Raw genomic sequence first — 16512 nt, forward strand, 5'->3', positions numbered from 1 at the left:
CACCCTTGTTCAACCACAGACTGAACAAACATTCGTCTTGTAACGAGCTGAAAAAAAATCTCCCTGCTCTCGTTAGTCGTCTTTGTTTTGTCTCTGGGGAGCAGCTCTTCAAGGTTTTCTAAATGCATGAAGTGGATTTGTTATTAAAATGTTCCCCTCTCCTGTCGGCTCTTTCTCGGTCCTCCTCTGGCCCGTTGAGGGGTCCTCATCCATCAGTGATCACCGAGTATTCATCACCGCCTTTGTGTCCGGCTGAGTTAACTGCAAATTATACATTTAGAAATAATCTGTATGTGTGAGGGAATATCTCGTCTATGATGTAGATCACTAAACATCTCTGCTGATAATCCACGCTCATTCATTGTGTCTGCAGTGTTTACAGTATGGACGTAAGGCTTTTTCCCAATGAGGCCTTCAGTCCTTAAATCTTCCTATTTTTCTGATGGTATTCATGTTCTTGTTCTTCTCAAAAATTTAACTCAGAATTCTGCACCACATGATGATGGTGAATAGGGAGCCGAGCTACAAAAGGGAAGCTTTTAATGCACTTGGTTCTAATCCTCACCAACGGCCATGGGCTTTGATTCACAACTGAAACAATGAGCAGCTGTAAGCAGTTTCCTCTGCAGGGGTCTGGGCTCAGCCTTAGAGGAAGAGGAGGAACTAGAGAGCTGCTGCTCCTTCATATCAAACAGTTGAGGTGGTTCAGGTTCATCAGGTCAGGGCTCCTCTCTTTAGAGGTCTACAGGCCATAGACGGTCAGCATGATGGATGGATGGATGGATGATAGATACATGGATGGTGGATAAATGGATAGATGGATGGATGGATGGATGGATAAATGGATGGATGGATGGATAAATTGATGGATGGATGGATGGATGATAGATACATGGATGGATGGATAATGGATGGATGGATAAATGGATGGATGGATGGATAAATTGATGGATGGATGGATGGATGATAGATACATGGATGGATGGATAATGGATGGATGGATAAATGGATAGATGGATGGATGGATAATGGATAGATGGATGGATGGATAATGGATGATGATGGATGGATGGATGGATGGATGGATGGATGGATAGATGGATGGATGGATGGATGGATGGATGGATGGATAGATGGATGATGGATGGATGGATACATGGATAGATGGATGGATGGATGGATGGAAGGATAAATGGATGGATGGATGGATAAATTGATGGATGGATGGATGGTTGATAGATACATGGATGGTGGATAAATGGATAGATGGATGGATGGATAAATGGATGGATGGATAGATGGATGGATGGATGGATGGATGGATAGATGGATGATGGATGGATGGATACATGGATAGATGGATGGATGGATGATAGATACATGGATAGATGGATGGATGGATGATAGATACATGAATGGTGGATAAATGGATAGATGGATGGATAAATGGATAGATGGATAATGGATGGATGGATGGATGGATGGATGGATGGATACATGGATGCATGGATGGATGGATGCATACATGGATACATGGATGGATGGATGGATGGATAGATGGATAGATGGATAATGGATGGATGGATGGATGGATAGATGGATGATGGATGGATGTTAGAACCATAGACTGGACAAACCCATCATGATGTCAGCCGTCTGCTTACAATAGGTGGCCTTTAACAGCTCGCCAATCTGCTGGGCTTCCATATTGAAAGTCTCAACTGAACTTTGGATCAACCTAACGGCCCGCCCACTTAGCTTGACTTCCTGTCAGCTAGCTAGCTAGCATTCTGGTTGACAGAAAAGTAGCTTCTGCCTGTCGAGCTATCCGCCAATCAGATGAGACCAGCCAATCAGTCCACAGTGAGGTTTTTCCTAGATATAATTGAATCAATCGAGGTGAACCCCGTACAGTGAGAGGACCTGAAGACATTAGCTAATGACACACGCCTGGTTTTTAACCAGGCTGTAAACTAGGGTATAAACAGCTTTTAAACAGGTGTTGTGTACGTGACTTCCAGTGCTCCTGCAGCCAGACTCAGGTGGACACTTGCTCTATTGCAATGTTTTGCACTTCAGTATTGGCTTCAGTTTTCAGGACCAGAGGTTGTCGCTAGGGAAGAACTGATGGGTGGATGGTTTGCTGGATGCTGGAGGGCAATACAGTCAGACAGTTGGAGGGATGGATAACAGGATGAATGATGGAATAATTAAAGAGCAGATGAAAGAATGGATGATGGATGGTTGATTTTATGGATGGACAGATGGTTTGTTGGCCCGTTGCATGGCTGGATAGACAAACAGTCAGCTTGACTGTCAGGCAGATGGTTGGATGGATGGAGGTTAAAGGTAAGGGGTAGAGTTATGGCGCAGGTTACATAAGGGAAAGAGTTAGGGAGATGAGAAAGTTCAGGTTAGGGTAAGGGTCACGGCTAGATAAGAGGAAGGGTTAAGTCTAGATTAGGGGAAGGGGTAAGGTTGGGAGAAACGGTTAGATCAGGTGAGATAAGGGGAAGTGCTAATTTTAGGTTAGGGGAAGGGTTAAGGTTAGGAAAGAGGAAGGGTTCAGGTTAGGTAAGGGCTAACTTTAGGCTAAGGGAAGGTAAGGGTTAGGGTTCACCTTAGGAGAGGGGAAGGGTTAGGGTTACATGAACAACAAGGTCAAAATCTTGCAACATTCACGTCTTCTTTACTAGTCAAAGAGAAAGTAAGGAACCACCACACTGGTGTACTAAAAATCTAATCCTCAGTGTTTAAATATTTTCATTATTGTAATAAATATTATTATTATGTAATCAGTCCACCTAGGGGAATAAGGTCACCAAGAAATGAAGGAGTTTTAGAAGTTTAATTTTCTCATGTTTAACCACTCTCAGTTTTCAATCAGCACACTGAGTTCATGTTTAATTGAGTTGTGCCTCTCCAAATGAGTAATGTAATGGTCCTCAGCATGGTGTGAGCTGTGAGAACGAAGGCTGTGTGATTGGAAATGTGGAGAGGTCGTTCAGCAGAGAGATTTATGAGCTCTGAGTCTGCTTAAGGAGCTCCGATTATTTAGCTCACAAAGGAGTGGGACTAAAGAACGGAGCAGAAGAAAGGAAGGAGTTGGCGTTTGTTAAGCCCATGTGGTTCTCTGTGTGGGTGGTGATGATGACTATGAGCAGGAGTTTTTATACCACAGGGTGTCAATTAATTTTCTTGCATATTTCATAATTTCCCTGCTCTCAGCACTGATTTAACTGGCTGAATTCATTACTGTGATTGATGTCTCCCTCAGTGAATTCAGTTTCCAAAAGTTGATCGAATCATGCTCTGACTGAAAACTTCAGCTGAGATCTCAACAGCAGAAGGTTTTCTGGTTTTATCTTTCTTATTGTTTCAGTCTTGTGGATTCAGATTTTCTGTCTGCTCACCTCAGCCTTAACTTCCTTCCTCAACTTTCTGAAGATCGGGCCACCCAACCAGCTAATTACTGGAAAATACTAAAACAAATACCTCAGATTTTTTAAATCAACATTTGCTGTTATGGTTACAAGTCAGCATGTTTGTAAAAGGCAAGGCTAGAATGTTTTATAAAGTTTTAAGGATGACATCATCTTCAAAGGACAGGATTGAATGTTTCATAAAGCTCTAAAGGATGACATCATCTCCAAAGGACAGGATGGAATGTTTCATAAAGCTCTAAAGGATGACATCATCTCCAAAGGACAGGATGGAATGTTTTACAAAGCTTTAAAGGATGACATCATTTTCAAAGGACAGGATGGAATGTTTTATAAAGCTTTAAAGGATGACATCATCTTCAAAGAACAGGATGGTATGTTTTATAAAGCTTTAAAGGATGACATCATCTTCAAAGGACAGGATGGTATGTTTTATAAAGCTTTAAAGGATGACATCATCTTCAAAGGACAGGAATGAATGTTATACAAAGCTCTAAAGGATGACATCATCTTCCAAGGCAACAACGGAATGTTGTATAGGCTCCAAAGGATGATATCTTCAAGGCAAGAACAGAATGTTTTACAAAGCTTTAAAGGATGATGTCTTTAAGGCTGGGATGGAATGTTGTATAAGCTCTAAAGGATGATGTCTTCAAGGCAAGAACAGAATGTTTTACAAAGCTTTAAAGGATGATGTCTTTAAGGCTGGGATGGAATGTTGTATAAAGCATTAAGTATAACATCATTTTCTAAGGCAAGGATAGAATGTTGTTGAGGCTCTAAAGAATTATATCTTCAAGGCAGGAATAGAATGTTCTATAAGCTCTAAAGGATGATATCTTCAAGGCAGGTATAGAATGTTGTAGAGGCTCTAAAGGATGCCATCATCTTCAAAGGCAACAATAGAATGTTGTATAAGTTCTAAAGGATGACATCTTCAAGGCAGGGATAGAATGTTGTATAAGCTCGAAGGGATGATGTCTTCAAGGAAGGGATGTAATGTTGTATAAAGCGTTACAGTATACATCATCTTCAGTGGAAAGGATAGAATGTTGTATAGGCTCTTAAGCATGCCATCATCTTCAAAGGTTACGATGGAATGTTGTATAAGCTCTAAAGGATGATGTCTTCAAGGCAAGAAATGGAATGTTGTACAAAGTGTTATGGGTGACATCATCTTCAAAGTCAAGGATGGAATGTTTGGTAAACTCAAATGGATGTCATCATTATCAAAGGCAGTTGGTAAAGCTGGGGATGTTGTGGAGTTTTCCCCTTCATTTCTGGTCATAGTTGGCAACATCTGGAAAAGTGGGCGGAGCTGGCAAGCCTTTTTTTTCACCATGTCATCCATGTAAGCCCTGATAGGAAGTAGACACATCTTACCCTGCCGTCTCTCCCCACCTACCACCCACCTGGAAGCTGTTATAATGACTTCCATCACTGTTGTGAAAGCTAGATATCATAATTATGTAAAGTTATTTTTCCTTAAATTCAATGACCACTGTCATTGAATACACAGTAATAGGCCACTGACCTGCTAGAATATGACTTTTTACTCTGAATCAACAGAGTAATTTTAGTCACATTTGAATAACTTTTTTAAACCAAAAACACTTACTTCTAAAAATAACTCTCCACCCACAATTTCAGGCTCTATCCGTCCACCTCCTGTCTGCCTGTCTCCACATTTTTACCTTATTTATGATGACATTTCCTAGTTTATTTTCAGCAGTTCATTTAAAGTCCACCAGGCAGCTTGTTTTGATGTTTACAGCCTTTTCTAATGGTTCCCTAATCTCTGCCAAGCTCAGCAGAAACATTTCTATAGATAGTCCTGGCATATTATCGCTTTACTTTGGGTCACATACAGCTCATTTTTCAAGCCTCTGCCCACTTGTTGCACACGTTCCCAAAATTTAACCCACATGAGCTTACACGGTTTATTTCAACAGGATAGCAAAGGAAAGAAAACAGACCATAAACCATGCAAACATTTGGGAGTTAAACCATCACTGGACTCATCTCAAAGCTTCATAAAAATGCAATCGTAAATCCATTTGGGCTTGTTTTCATTTTGTTATTCTAATGGAAACCAACATCCTCCTCCCTTGGAGCCTAAATCGTCTTTCTGAGCTTGTAATGAAGCCGACTGCTGGTCTTGGACAGCAGGACTGCTCCGAGACAGCTGGACTTTCCTCCCATCATCCTCCTCTCTCTCTGCAGGTGACACACATGTCCCAGCATGCTTTGCACTCTCTCCCAGTTTGCAGGGCGATCGCTAATGGGCAGCTGATGGGTGCTGATGGGTGCTGTTTGGCCTCTGCAGCAGTAAGATAATGACCCCATCTCTGCAGCACCTCTTAAGGCTCCATCATAGAACCGGTAATCTGGACAATTAGAGCGCCGCTGATTCTCTCACGCCGACCTCCATCAGCCGACACAAACACGCCTCCAGCAGCAGCGCTGATGCATCTGAGTGTCACACAGGGCTGCAGATTTAAGGTCATTGCACACATTGTAGATTTGTTTTTCTCTTGATACATTTTCATATCCACCGTCTGATGAAAAAATGTGCACTTTTATTATGAAAACTCACAAGTACGACCAAAATAGTCAAGAAGCAGTGAAGATGATTTTGTGCTTCTTTCACTTCTTGGAAAAAGAAAATAAACGCTGTGTTTCTTGTATCCAAACGCCAACTTTTACACCTCCTCCAAGCTAAGAAACTGTTTTGTGATATTTCAAGTATTTTCACATTTGCATCATTTCCAGTCATGCTTTTTATATGTGTAAAAATCAAAATCCTGCTTTGCTGCAAACCCCACTATTGACTTGTATCGCAGAGAAAAATGATAATAAAATCTGCACACTTTACCTGATGGTCTTCCTCTTTTCCCCTCCTTAGTTGCGTTCTCTGGCCTGGGTTTCACCTCCTTCTACCTGGCGGGGAAGCTGCAGTGTTTCACGGACCAGGGCCGGGGTCGGAGCTGGCGTCTGTGTGCCATGGTGCTTCCTCTCTACAGCGCCATGATGATCGCTTTGTCCCGCACCTGCGACTACAAACACCACTGGCAAGGTGAGCCTCGCATCGCAGCATGGACACAAAACACCAGAAAATCATGAGAATTTGTCTCCGCATGATGCAAAAACAGTCTGTTTACATGCAGAGTTGAGCGGAGCTACAGTTAATGGTCGATGAGGAAATTTACAGGGCTGTGAAAAAGTATTTCCCCCTTACTGATTTCTTATTTTTTATTGCATATTCGTCACACTTAGATGTTTCAGATCATCAAACTAATTTTAAAATTAGACAAAGATATCCTGAGTAAATACAAAAGTCAGTTTTTAAATGATGATTTATTATTAGGGCAAAAAAAGCCATCTAAACCTACCTGGCCCAATGAGAAAATGTCATTGACATCTCTCAGTCTGGAAAGGGTTACAAAGACATTTCTAAGGCTGTGGGACTCCAGCCAACCACACTGAGAGCCATTATCCACAAATGGAGAAAACGTTGAACAATGATGACCCTCCTTGGGAGTGGCCAGCATACCAAAACTTTGGTGAGAGCCATTATCCACAAATGGGGAAAACTTTGAACAGTGATGACCCTCCTCAGGAGATACAAGCCTACCAAAATGCTAGTTAGAGCCATTATCCACAAATGGGAAAAATTTTGAACAATGGTGAACCTCCTCAGTAGATGCCAGCCGAATAAAACTTTTGTGAGAGCCATTATCCACAAATGGAGAAAACTTTGAACAATGGTGAACCTCCTCAGTAGATGCCAGCCTAATAAAACTTTTGTGAGAGCCACTATCCACAAATGGAGAAAACTTTGAACAATGATGACCCTCCTCGGGAGTGGCCAGCATACCAAAACTTTGGTGAGAGCCATTATCCACAAATGGGGAAAACTTTGAACAGTGATGACCCTCCTCGGGAGCGGCCAGCATACTAAAACTTTGGTGAGAGCCATTGTCCACAAAAAGAGAAAACTTTGAACAATGGTGAACATCCTCAGGAGACGCCAGCTTACCAAAAAGGACTCAAAGAGTGCATGGACGACTCATCCAAGAGGTCCCAAAAGAACCCAGAACAATATTTAAGTTCAGATTAAAGCCCAGCCTTTGACTAGGCCATGCCATGTAGTTTTTGTCCTGCTCCATAACCCAACTGTGCTTGAGCTTGAGGTCATGAACTGATGGTTGGACATTCACCTTCAGGATTTTCTGGTAGACAGCAGAATTCATGGTTCCATGAATTATAACAAGTGGTCCAGGTCCTGGCCCAGACCATTTCACTACCACCACCATGTTTGACTGTTGGTCTGATGTTCTTTTGATGAAATGCTGTGTTAGTTTTACATCCGGATGGAATGGGACGCACACCTTCCAGAAATTTCCACTTCTGTCTGGTCAGTCCTCAGAATATTTTCCCAGAAATCTTTGGGATCATCAGGATGTTTTTAATCAAATGTGAGAAGAGCCTTTGTGTTCTTTTTGGTTTACTTTTTGGCAAAAACTGAGGAAAAATCGTAACGTCACCAGCTTCACCAAAATTCTGTCTCCTGCCTTTCAAGCTTATAAAAAATCCGCCCTTGCCTGTAGACATGGTATCAGTAAATCTTGTAAACATTCTGTCCTGCCTCTAAAGGTGATGCAATCAAGGCTAATGAAACATGCCATCCATACATTTGAGGACCTTTAGATGTTGTTCTGGGTTCTTCTGGGAACCCTGGATGAGTTGTCCATGCACTCTTCTAGTCATTTTGGTAGACCGGCCACTCCTGAGAAGGTTCACCACTGTTCACAGTTTTCTCCATTTGTGGATAATGGCTTTTAGCAACCCTTTCTAAACTGCCAGATGCCAGTGACTTTGTTTCTCATCTGTTCTTGAATTCCTTTAGATGGTGCCATGATGTGTTGCTTTTTAAGATCGTACTATTTTAGCTTTCAGATTGAGTGGGCCAAAATTCCCCCTCAGTTATTCTTTTGGGAATCTCCAAAAACCAGCCTGTGGCTCATAAAGCAGGGCGCCTTAATTTAGTTTTTATGGGCTCTCTAGATGTTCTGTAGATATGTCGATCAATTCTCTCTGTCCTATCTTAATAAAGGTCATTCGTTAATCAGAAGTTGAACTTTTGGACACTTCTGAGGTCAGCTTTGATAACCTAGCAATGAAAAAAACGCTGAATAGAAGCGCTCTGAAACTGAAGTTGTGGTCGCTGCCAGTGTGAAACGTCAGCTATGGTCACAGGCCCTGAATCCACTTTTTTATTCCTGCTTGTGAACAGTCAAATAAACTCGGCGTTTCTCCAACTCTCACAGTATTTAATCTGTTTGTGCAGCCTGAGAGGGATTACGGTGCAGACGTCTGTTTCAGTCTAACCCAGCTCGGGGCAGTTTAATAATTAACACATGAATAATTAACCAGAAACACTGGAGGAGATGCACATTTCAAACTGCTGTACTCCAGTAATCACATTTCAGACTAAACCAGCATGACCGCATATTAAAGCGGAGACTGAAACGTGAATAAACCGAGCCGGTCGGCGCTCTTTCTCTGCATGAAAGCGGCGTCACGTTCAGCAGAAAGCGCTACCACCCAGCTGGAGTTTATGAGTTGTGTAAGGGCTGGTGAGAGACTCGGAGGGACAGCAGGGAGAGCGAGTGTGGGTGGGCTGTAGGAGGAATATGTGGTAATGTGATGACAGCTCTGTCATATGGTGTTAATTAGTTTGAGAGAGCCATATGTTCCTGAGGAGCAGGGCCACAGAATCAGGCAGCTCCTTTATGGACCAGACTTTATTTACAACAAGAATACCTCCAACAGGACTCCTACAGGAGAGACAGCTGTCTTTATTCTCTAATCTAAATCTAAAACCAAACATGCTTCTCTGTCTTCGTTACTCTCTGACTTCCTGGCAGGAGACGGAAAATGTTTGGACTAAAATCAAGCACAGTTTTTATCTCGAGCAGCAGGTTCACCAACAAGAGCGCGGGGCAATCCAGGCTAATTTGGCAGTCACTCCTGAGGAAACTTTTTTACTCTTTCTAAAAGCTGTCAAACCATTAATGCTTCAACTGCAATTACTTCTCAGAACCTGGTTAATCACATTTTCCTGGAATGACTGAAATGTCATTATTTTGCATTATAGAAAAAGTATTTGGTGTAAATCAGAGTTTTCGGCCACCTGACCGTTTCACCAGCAGGGACTGTGAGGACAGTAAGTTCAAATCCATGACCTTTAATATGGAGTTGCTAACAGCCTCCACTCTTCTGGAAAGGCTTTCCACAAGTTTGGTGTGTTTCTGTGGGAATGTGTGTCCATTCATCCTATAGAGCAGGGGTGTCAAACTCAAGGCCCAGAGGCCAAATCTGGCCCGTGGTATAGTTTACCTGATCCGCAAGATCATATATTTTAATCAGAACCGGCCTGCAGGTCTGAGGTCTGCAGAGTTTCTCCAGAAATGTAAATTTAACCTTGAAGAATGAAAATATCCTCGTTAAATCATAAAAATTGGAAAAAGTAAAGAGTAGAAATAAGTAAAAAAAAAAAAAAAAAAAAAAAAAAGGAAGTGAGGGAAAGAAATTAATTCGTCTTTTCATTTCATATTTTCATTTTGCATCTAAAGATTATGACTTAAACTTAGGATTTTGACTTTTTCATTCATATTTTGCCATTTTAAATTCATTTTGACCTTTTCTCTAATTTTTTTGACCTTTAAGGGTTACAATTTTTTTATTTTAAATCATATTTTGACCTTTAAAGCTCATGATTTAAAATTCTATCTCATATTTTGACCTTTTACACTCCTAACTTTGACTTTTAATGTCATATTTGACTTTTTAAAGACCCTATAAAGTGAAATCTAAAGTTTTTGTCTTAACACTCTAGAAATGTTGGAATATGGTTGCTGTAAACATGAAAACTCTGAGATCAACATGAGACTGAATTCTGGATTTAGGCCATTTCATCTCTTTCCTGGCTTGGTTTCATGTGGGCGGGGCCAATATGTGGGCTCACAATGTCATGAGCCCACAGTAGGGAATGACCCCGCCCCTCTAACTCTACAATACTGTGGAAGGAAGCAGTCACCTGGAGCAGGGACTTCTGGTTCACTTTGTGCAAAGGAGTTAAGTCTTGTTCTCTTGTACCGTTCTATAATGTTCATGTTTCATTGCAAAGTTATAGTTATGCATGTTTTTTTTATTGGTTCATGTTTTTAGGGGAAAATATTTTTCCAAGTATGACACCACGAGTGAGGGGGTTAATGCTGCAGACTACCCATGTCCTGAGTGGGCGTGGTTTCAGCTCATTCAAGAGACACACCCACACCATCCTGGAGCAGATTTTACTGCCTCATTTTCATGATTTGAAGCTTAACTTTATAAACTTGGAGATGCTTTATGTGACTGAAATTTGACCTGGGGGTTCATAACACAGTGATCTATCATACAACAAACCTAAATACAGATTTATTTTTACTTTACAGGGTCTTTAAACTCTAGAATCTAGAATTTTATCTCATATTTTGACCTTTTTTAAGGCACCGTTTTAACTTTTACATCATATTTTGACCTTTTAAACTCTTGATTTTGTATTTTATCACCAACTCAAGATATTAACTTTCTCTCTCATATGTTTGCATTTTAACCCTTTGGGCGCCAGAGTTTTTTCAAGAAAATATTCAATTTTGATATCAAGATTTCAAAAGGCTGTAGCTTGAGCGTGGTTAGAGATAAAGGCATACTGTACATGAGAAAAATCTTCAGTATGACCCAAAGTTTGTGATGGGAGTAAATTTACTCATCTAATTTGCATATTCTGACATCACCAGGCAGCCTCCACCACCATTGGCTGTGCGTTTTCTCTCACGGCTTCTACCATGTCTGCCCCTACCTCTGTGTTTTTTTCATTTCTGCTACCTCCGAAATATTCGTGGTATTTTGACCACCCCTAATACCCCCATCATGTCCCCTCTTCGGGATTCGACGATTACTCCCACCTACGGTGGGGCAAAGCATCGGCTTTGGTATGTGCTGCTTGTTGACTGTCATGGCGCACGGGACTCCCTGTCGCTACTCACAGACGCACTGTCTGTCTCACCCATGGTTTCACCGGATGACTGAACGACATGTCAGAGGGTGAATATTCCCCTATTCCTCCCAGCATTGTGAGTATTCTTGCTACGATTCGCTCTCTTTCTCTCTGTTACGCTCCAACTACAACCACTTCTACCACTTCCTCGTCTCTTCGACCGGCGGTGCGTCGTCAAACTCTCTCTCTCCAAAACTTTGAATAGAAACACGCCCACAAATACTGCAGGGATTGAAGTTACTCATGTCCGCCATCTCCTGGTGTAAAGTAGTAGCAACATTAGGCACCATATTTGCAGTTAGAGCCTGTTTAATTCAGCAATGTTGCTTTTCACAATTTTGCGACTTTGGCGCTTATAGAGTTAAAAACCTTATTTTGACTTTGAATTTTGTGTTTCAACCTTTATAACCAATAGAGTTGACTTTTTATCTCAGATTTGGAGCCTTTCACCTTATCATTTTCACTTTTTTTAACTTTCAAAATCATTTATCATCGGTGCAATTTTTTTCCCCCTTAATTTATTACATGTGAAAACGAAGCTGATAGTTTATGGTTAAAAGTTAAAACCAGGCTAAACCTAAACTCTGATTTTGGCCCCTGCTGTGATTGAGTTTGACACCTCTGCTGTAGAGCATGTGTGAGGTCAGGCACTGATGTTGGACCAGAAGACCTGGCACACAATTTCTGATCCACTTCATCCCAAAAGTGCTGGATGGGGTCGAGGTCAGGGTGCTCTGTGTGGGCAAGTCTAGTTCATCATCAAACCATGTCTTTCTAGTCCTTCTTTGTGCTCTGGGGTACAGTTGTGCTGGAATAGAAAAGGGCTTTCCCTAAACTGTTACCACACAGTTGGAAGCATAGCATTGTCCAGAATGTCTTGGTCTGCTTATGCCACTTATGTTTGATAATGGAGGCATCATGGCTAGATGATGATTTTATACACCTGTGGCTCTGATTGAAACACCTGAGCACAAAGTAATTGTGCACTGGTGTTTCCATTTCTTTCTGTAATACACCGCCTAATTGCAACTCAGCAATGGGGTTTTTGTGCCAGTTCCTGGACCTGCCACCACATTTCCTGCATGTTTGTGCAGAGGAAACCATGACAACTGAAACTAAGCCTATTGCATTGGAATTTCAGCTGATAAATATCAATCATAAGTTGATGATTCTGCAGTTATTGTAGAGAAGAAAAGAGAGAGGAGAAACAAGAGGAGATGGAAAGTGCGGAGGCTGAATCGGCTCAGGCAGGACAGGGTTTTTTTGCACTCATTCAGCCACAGAGAGGCATGGATGAGGAAATGCATGTCTGATATTTGAGGATATTGACGAGTGTATTTGACTAGCTGTATCATCTTCTGCTAGTTTCAGTCATTAATGAAGTTACAGTAATGTCCCTCATGCTGAAGTTTTTACAGTCACTTTATTGTTTCTGATATTGTGGGAATACTTCAGTGAAATATAACTAAACTCAATGTAATTTAGAAGGTGTCTTCTGTGTGTTCAGTCTATGCTTGAATTAAAAACTAAACTAGCCAGCATGCATGCTCTGAAAAACACACCTGTGCAGGATCACACCAGCTAATCCATCCCAAACATTGCTGTGTGCTATGGGCTGCAGATAATGACTTAACACCACAAAAACAGGGCCCTCTAAGGCCCTGCTATCTGTCAATAATTGATATTAGTGCTGCACATGTTTCCTGAGTGAGTGTCTGTTTGATTCTGTTTAAATGTATCATCTGACTTTAAAGGGGGCCACATTTCTATTAATTCAAAACCCCTGATTTAAATTCTGGACCTGAGCAGAGAGGGGGGTTCTTTAAACCCTCCGAGCCCCCTGGTAACAGGTTGGACTTCTGCTCCTATCACAGCTAAAGCTTCAGCCTATTAAAAGTGAGAGCTCCTCGGCCTGCTCCCGCTCCAAACACCAGCTGGGAGCTCCATTTGCTGGGCCGCTGGGCCCCGTGTGATGGATACTAATATTCTGGGCTTCTCTTTGGAGGTGAACCGTGTCCTGAGGGGGGAAACGGCGAGGCCAACAGTCACCGTCTCACAAAACGAATATATTACATCAAGTCAGAGTGTATTAAACCGGGCTGGCAGCAGTCGATGAACACTCAGAGCTCATGCATTGTCGTTTCCTGAGTGTTAGGAATCGATGTTTTGTGATATTTCAGCTGGATGAAATAAAGAGTTTTCTTGGACGTATAGAGGAATATAATTTTTCTGACATTATGAAATTCTTCAGCTCTGCTGTAGCAGCCGCCAGCCGGCCGTGTCATTTTGATCTATACGCAGTAATATGGCTCAATATTCAGCATGGCACTGTGATATTATTTGATGTATTGTAGCTTAAAGGGGGGCCGGGGTAATAAGACTCTGTTCAGTATTGATGGCGGAATGATGAGGACTCGATGACCAGAGGGAGGATCACCTCAATGAGGTCTAAAGGAGTTATGGTTTTACTTCTATCACCTTTAAACCAGCTGTGATCAATGACCAACAATTCAGCAGTTTAACACACTTCAGATCAGCCTGTTTAACAGAGAACAAAGATTTAAAATCCAGATGTTTTTACAGATTCTACTTTAATGTTGAAATTCCACAAAAGGGTCTGGATTTTAGGGCTGTAAATCATTTGCTCTGGTCTGAATCATGGATCAGTTTGTTACATTTCTTCAGCTTTGGTCTGAGCTCACCCATGGACGTTTACCAGCAGATCGAAATGTTTGATCTGTGAGGAAGACGCTTTCTGATTGGTCAGAATTTCTCATGGTTTATAAACATAAACCCAAAGTATTCAAATATGCAACTTTTGGACTTTGACCTGGGAAAAAAAATCTGAATCACTAATAAATCTTAAACTAATAAATAAAGAAAACTACATGAGGATAGAAACTTAGTGATGTCACATAGATCTTTTAAATCAGGGGTATCCTAACTGCAGCCTGTGGTCCTTTTTTAATCGTCTAAAGCAAATTATAAAAATGATAAAACTCTCAAGTCTTGCCTTTGAAGATAATGCCATCCTTTGATGTTTATAAAACATTAAAACATCTGCCTTTGAAGATGTCATCCAGTGTTAATTTCGTTGACTAAATATTTTTGTTATAGTTTTCGTTAACAACCTTTTTTCCCCTGATGAAAACTAGACAGTAACTAATAAAAACAAGTGCACATGGACAAAAACTAAAACAAAATTAATTGACATTTTAGTCAAATAAAAATGAGACGAAAATGTTTGACAGAGACTTTATCCAATCAGACCTAATTTCGTCATGTCGAAAGTAGGGGCAAGTTAGGCATATATCCAATCACAGCTACTTTGGCTGTGTGGAAAGGTGGGGTGAGATATGGGAGAGATCCAATCACAACTGCTTTTGCTGCATGGTGGCAGGGTAAGTTGGGGAGACAGCCCTAGATTGACTGTTAATTTCGATGACTAAAATGTTGGGAAGTTTCATCAACTAAAACTAGACTAAAACTAAAACCATTTAGATGAATAAATTATGATTTAACTAAAAGATATATTTGGCAAAAGACTATAACTAAAACTAAATTAAAAAGTGCTGTCAAAATTAACACTGATGTCATCCTTTGAAGTTTATAAAACATTAAAACCTCTTCCTTTGAAGATGATATCATCCTTTGATGCTCATTAAAAGTCTGTCCATTGCCTTAGGTGACTCCGTCATCCTTTGACATTTATTAAACATTCCATCCTCTGCCTTTGAAAATGATTTTATCCTTTGAAATCTATAAAGCATTCCATCCAGAGCATTTAAAGGTGATATCCTCCTTTCACAATTATAAAACACTCAAGCCTTGCCTTTGAAGATGATGTCATCCTTGGACATCTCTAAAACATTCCATCCTCTGCCTTAGAAGATGTTGTCAACCTTTGACATTTAGAAAATATTCCATCCTCTGTCTTTGAAAATGTCATCCTGTTGATGTTTATAAAACATTCCATCCTCTGCCTTAGAAGATGATGTCATCCTTTGATGTTTATAAAACATTAAAAAATCTGCCTTTGAAGATGATGTCATCCTTTGATGCTCATTAAAAGTCTGTCCATTGCCTTAGGTGACTCCGTCATCCTTTGACATTTATTAAACATTTCATCCTCTGCCTTTGAAAATGATTTTATCCTTTGAAATTTATAAAGCATTCCATCCAGAGCATTTAAAGGTGATATCCTCCTTTCACAATTATAAAACACTCAAGCCTTGCCTTTGAAGATGATGTCATCCTTGGACATCTCTAAAACATTCCATCCTCTGCCTTAGAAGATGTTGTCAACCTTTGACATTTAGAAAATATTCCATCCTCTGTCTTTGAAAATGTCATCCTGTTGATGTTTATAAAACATTCCATCCTCTGCCTTAGAAGATGATGTCATCCTTTGATGTTTATAAAACATTCCATCCTCTGTCTTTGAAGATGATGTCATCCTTTGATGCTCAGTATTTTCCTCCTCCGCGTCTTTAATAACTGTAATCCTGTTTCTGTGGTTTCCAGACGCCGTTGTCGGGGGAATCATCGGCCTGTTGTTTGCCTACATCTGCTATCGGCAGCACTACCCCCCCTTCCTGCACACAGACTGCCATCTGCCTTACGCCAGCCTGCCCGCCGCCCCCCACACGCCCGCACACCACCACCAGGACGACCCGCAGCCCACCGACAACGCCACCAGCCTTCCCCTGGAGGGTCTCACCGAAGGGCCCGTATGACTAGTGGCCCCCCAGGAGACCCCCCTCCACACCTTGACCAAACCACCGAGCCCCCCGCCCCCCTACAAGTGACGGACTCGTTTACATTCCAGCAGACAGAAAAACCACATCCCCGTCCTTCTCCTCGGCCCCTGCCGTCCTTTCTGTTTGGTTTTAGATTTTGTTTTTGGAGACAGCAAGGAGAAAGAAAAATGGGACATCACCGCTGAGAGGAAGAAGAGGAAAACGC

At 41.3% G+C, this 16512-nt stretch overlaps 1 protein-coding gene across 1 annotated transcript in view; it reads left to right on the top strand.

The window, feature by feature from the left end:
• The window catches only part of plpp4 (phospholipid phosphatase 4), a 105795-nt gene extending 89512 nt beyond the window's left edge, over positions 1 to 16283 (top strand). Inside the window, exons 6-7 of the mRNA XM_041790123.1 lie at positions 6349 to 6519; positions 16072 to 16283. Of these exons, the coding sequence (XP_041646057.1) occupies positions 6349 to 6519; positions 16072 to 16283 (383 nt within the window). The remainder of the gene's footprint in view (positions 1 to 6348; positions 6520 to 16071) is intronic.
• The last annotated feature ends 229 nt before the right edge of the window (positions 16284 to 16512 follow it).

Source organism: Cheilinus undulatus, linkage group 6, assembly GCF_018320785.1.
Source record: "Cheilinus undulatus linkage group 6, ASM1832078v1, whole genome shotgun sequence".
NCBI lineage: Eukaryota > Metazoa > Chordata > Actinopteri > Labriformes > Labridae > Cheilinus > Cheilinus undulatus.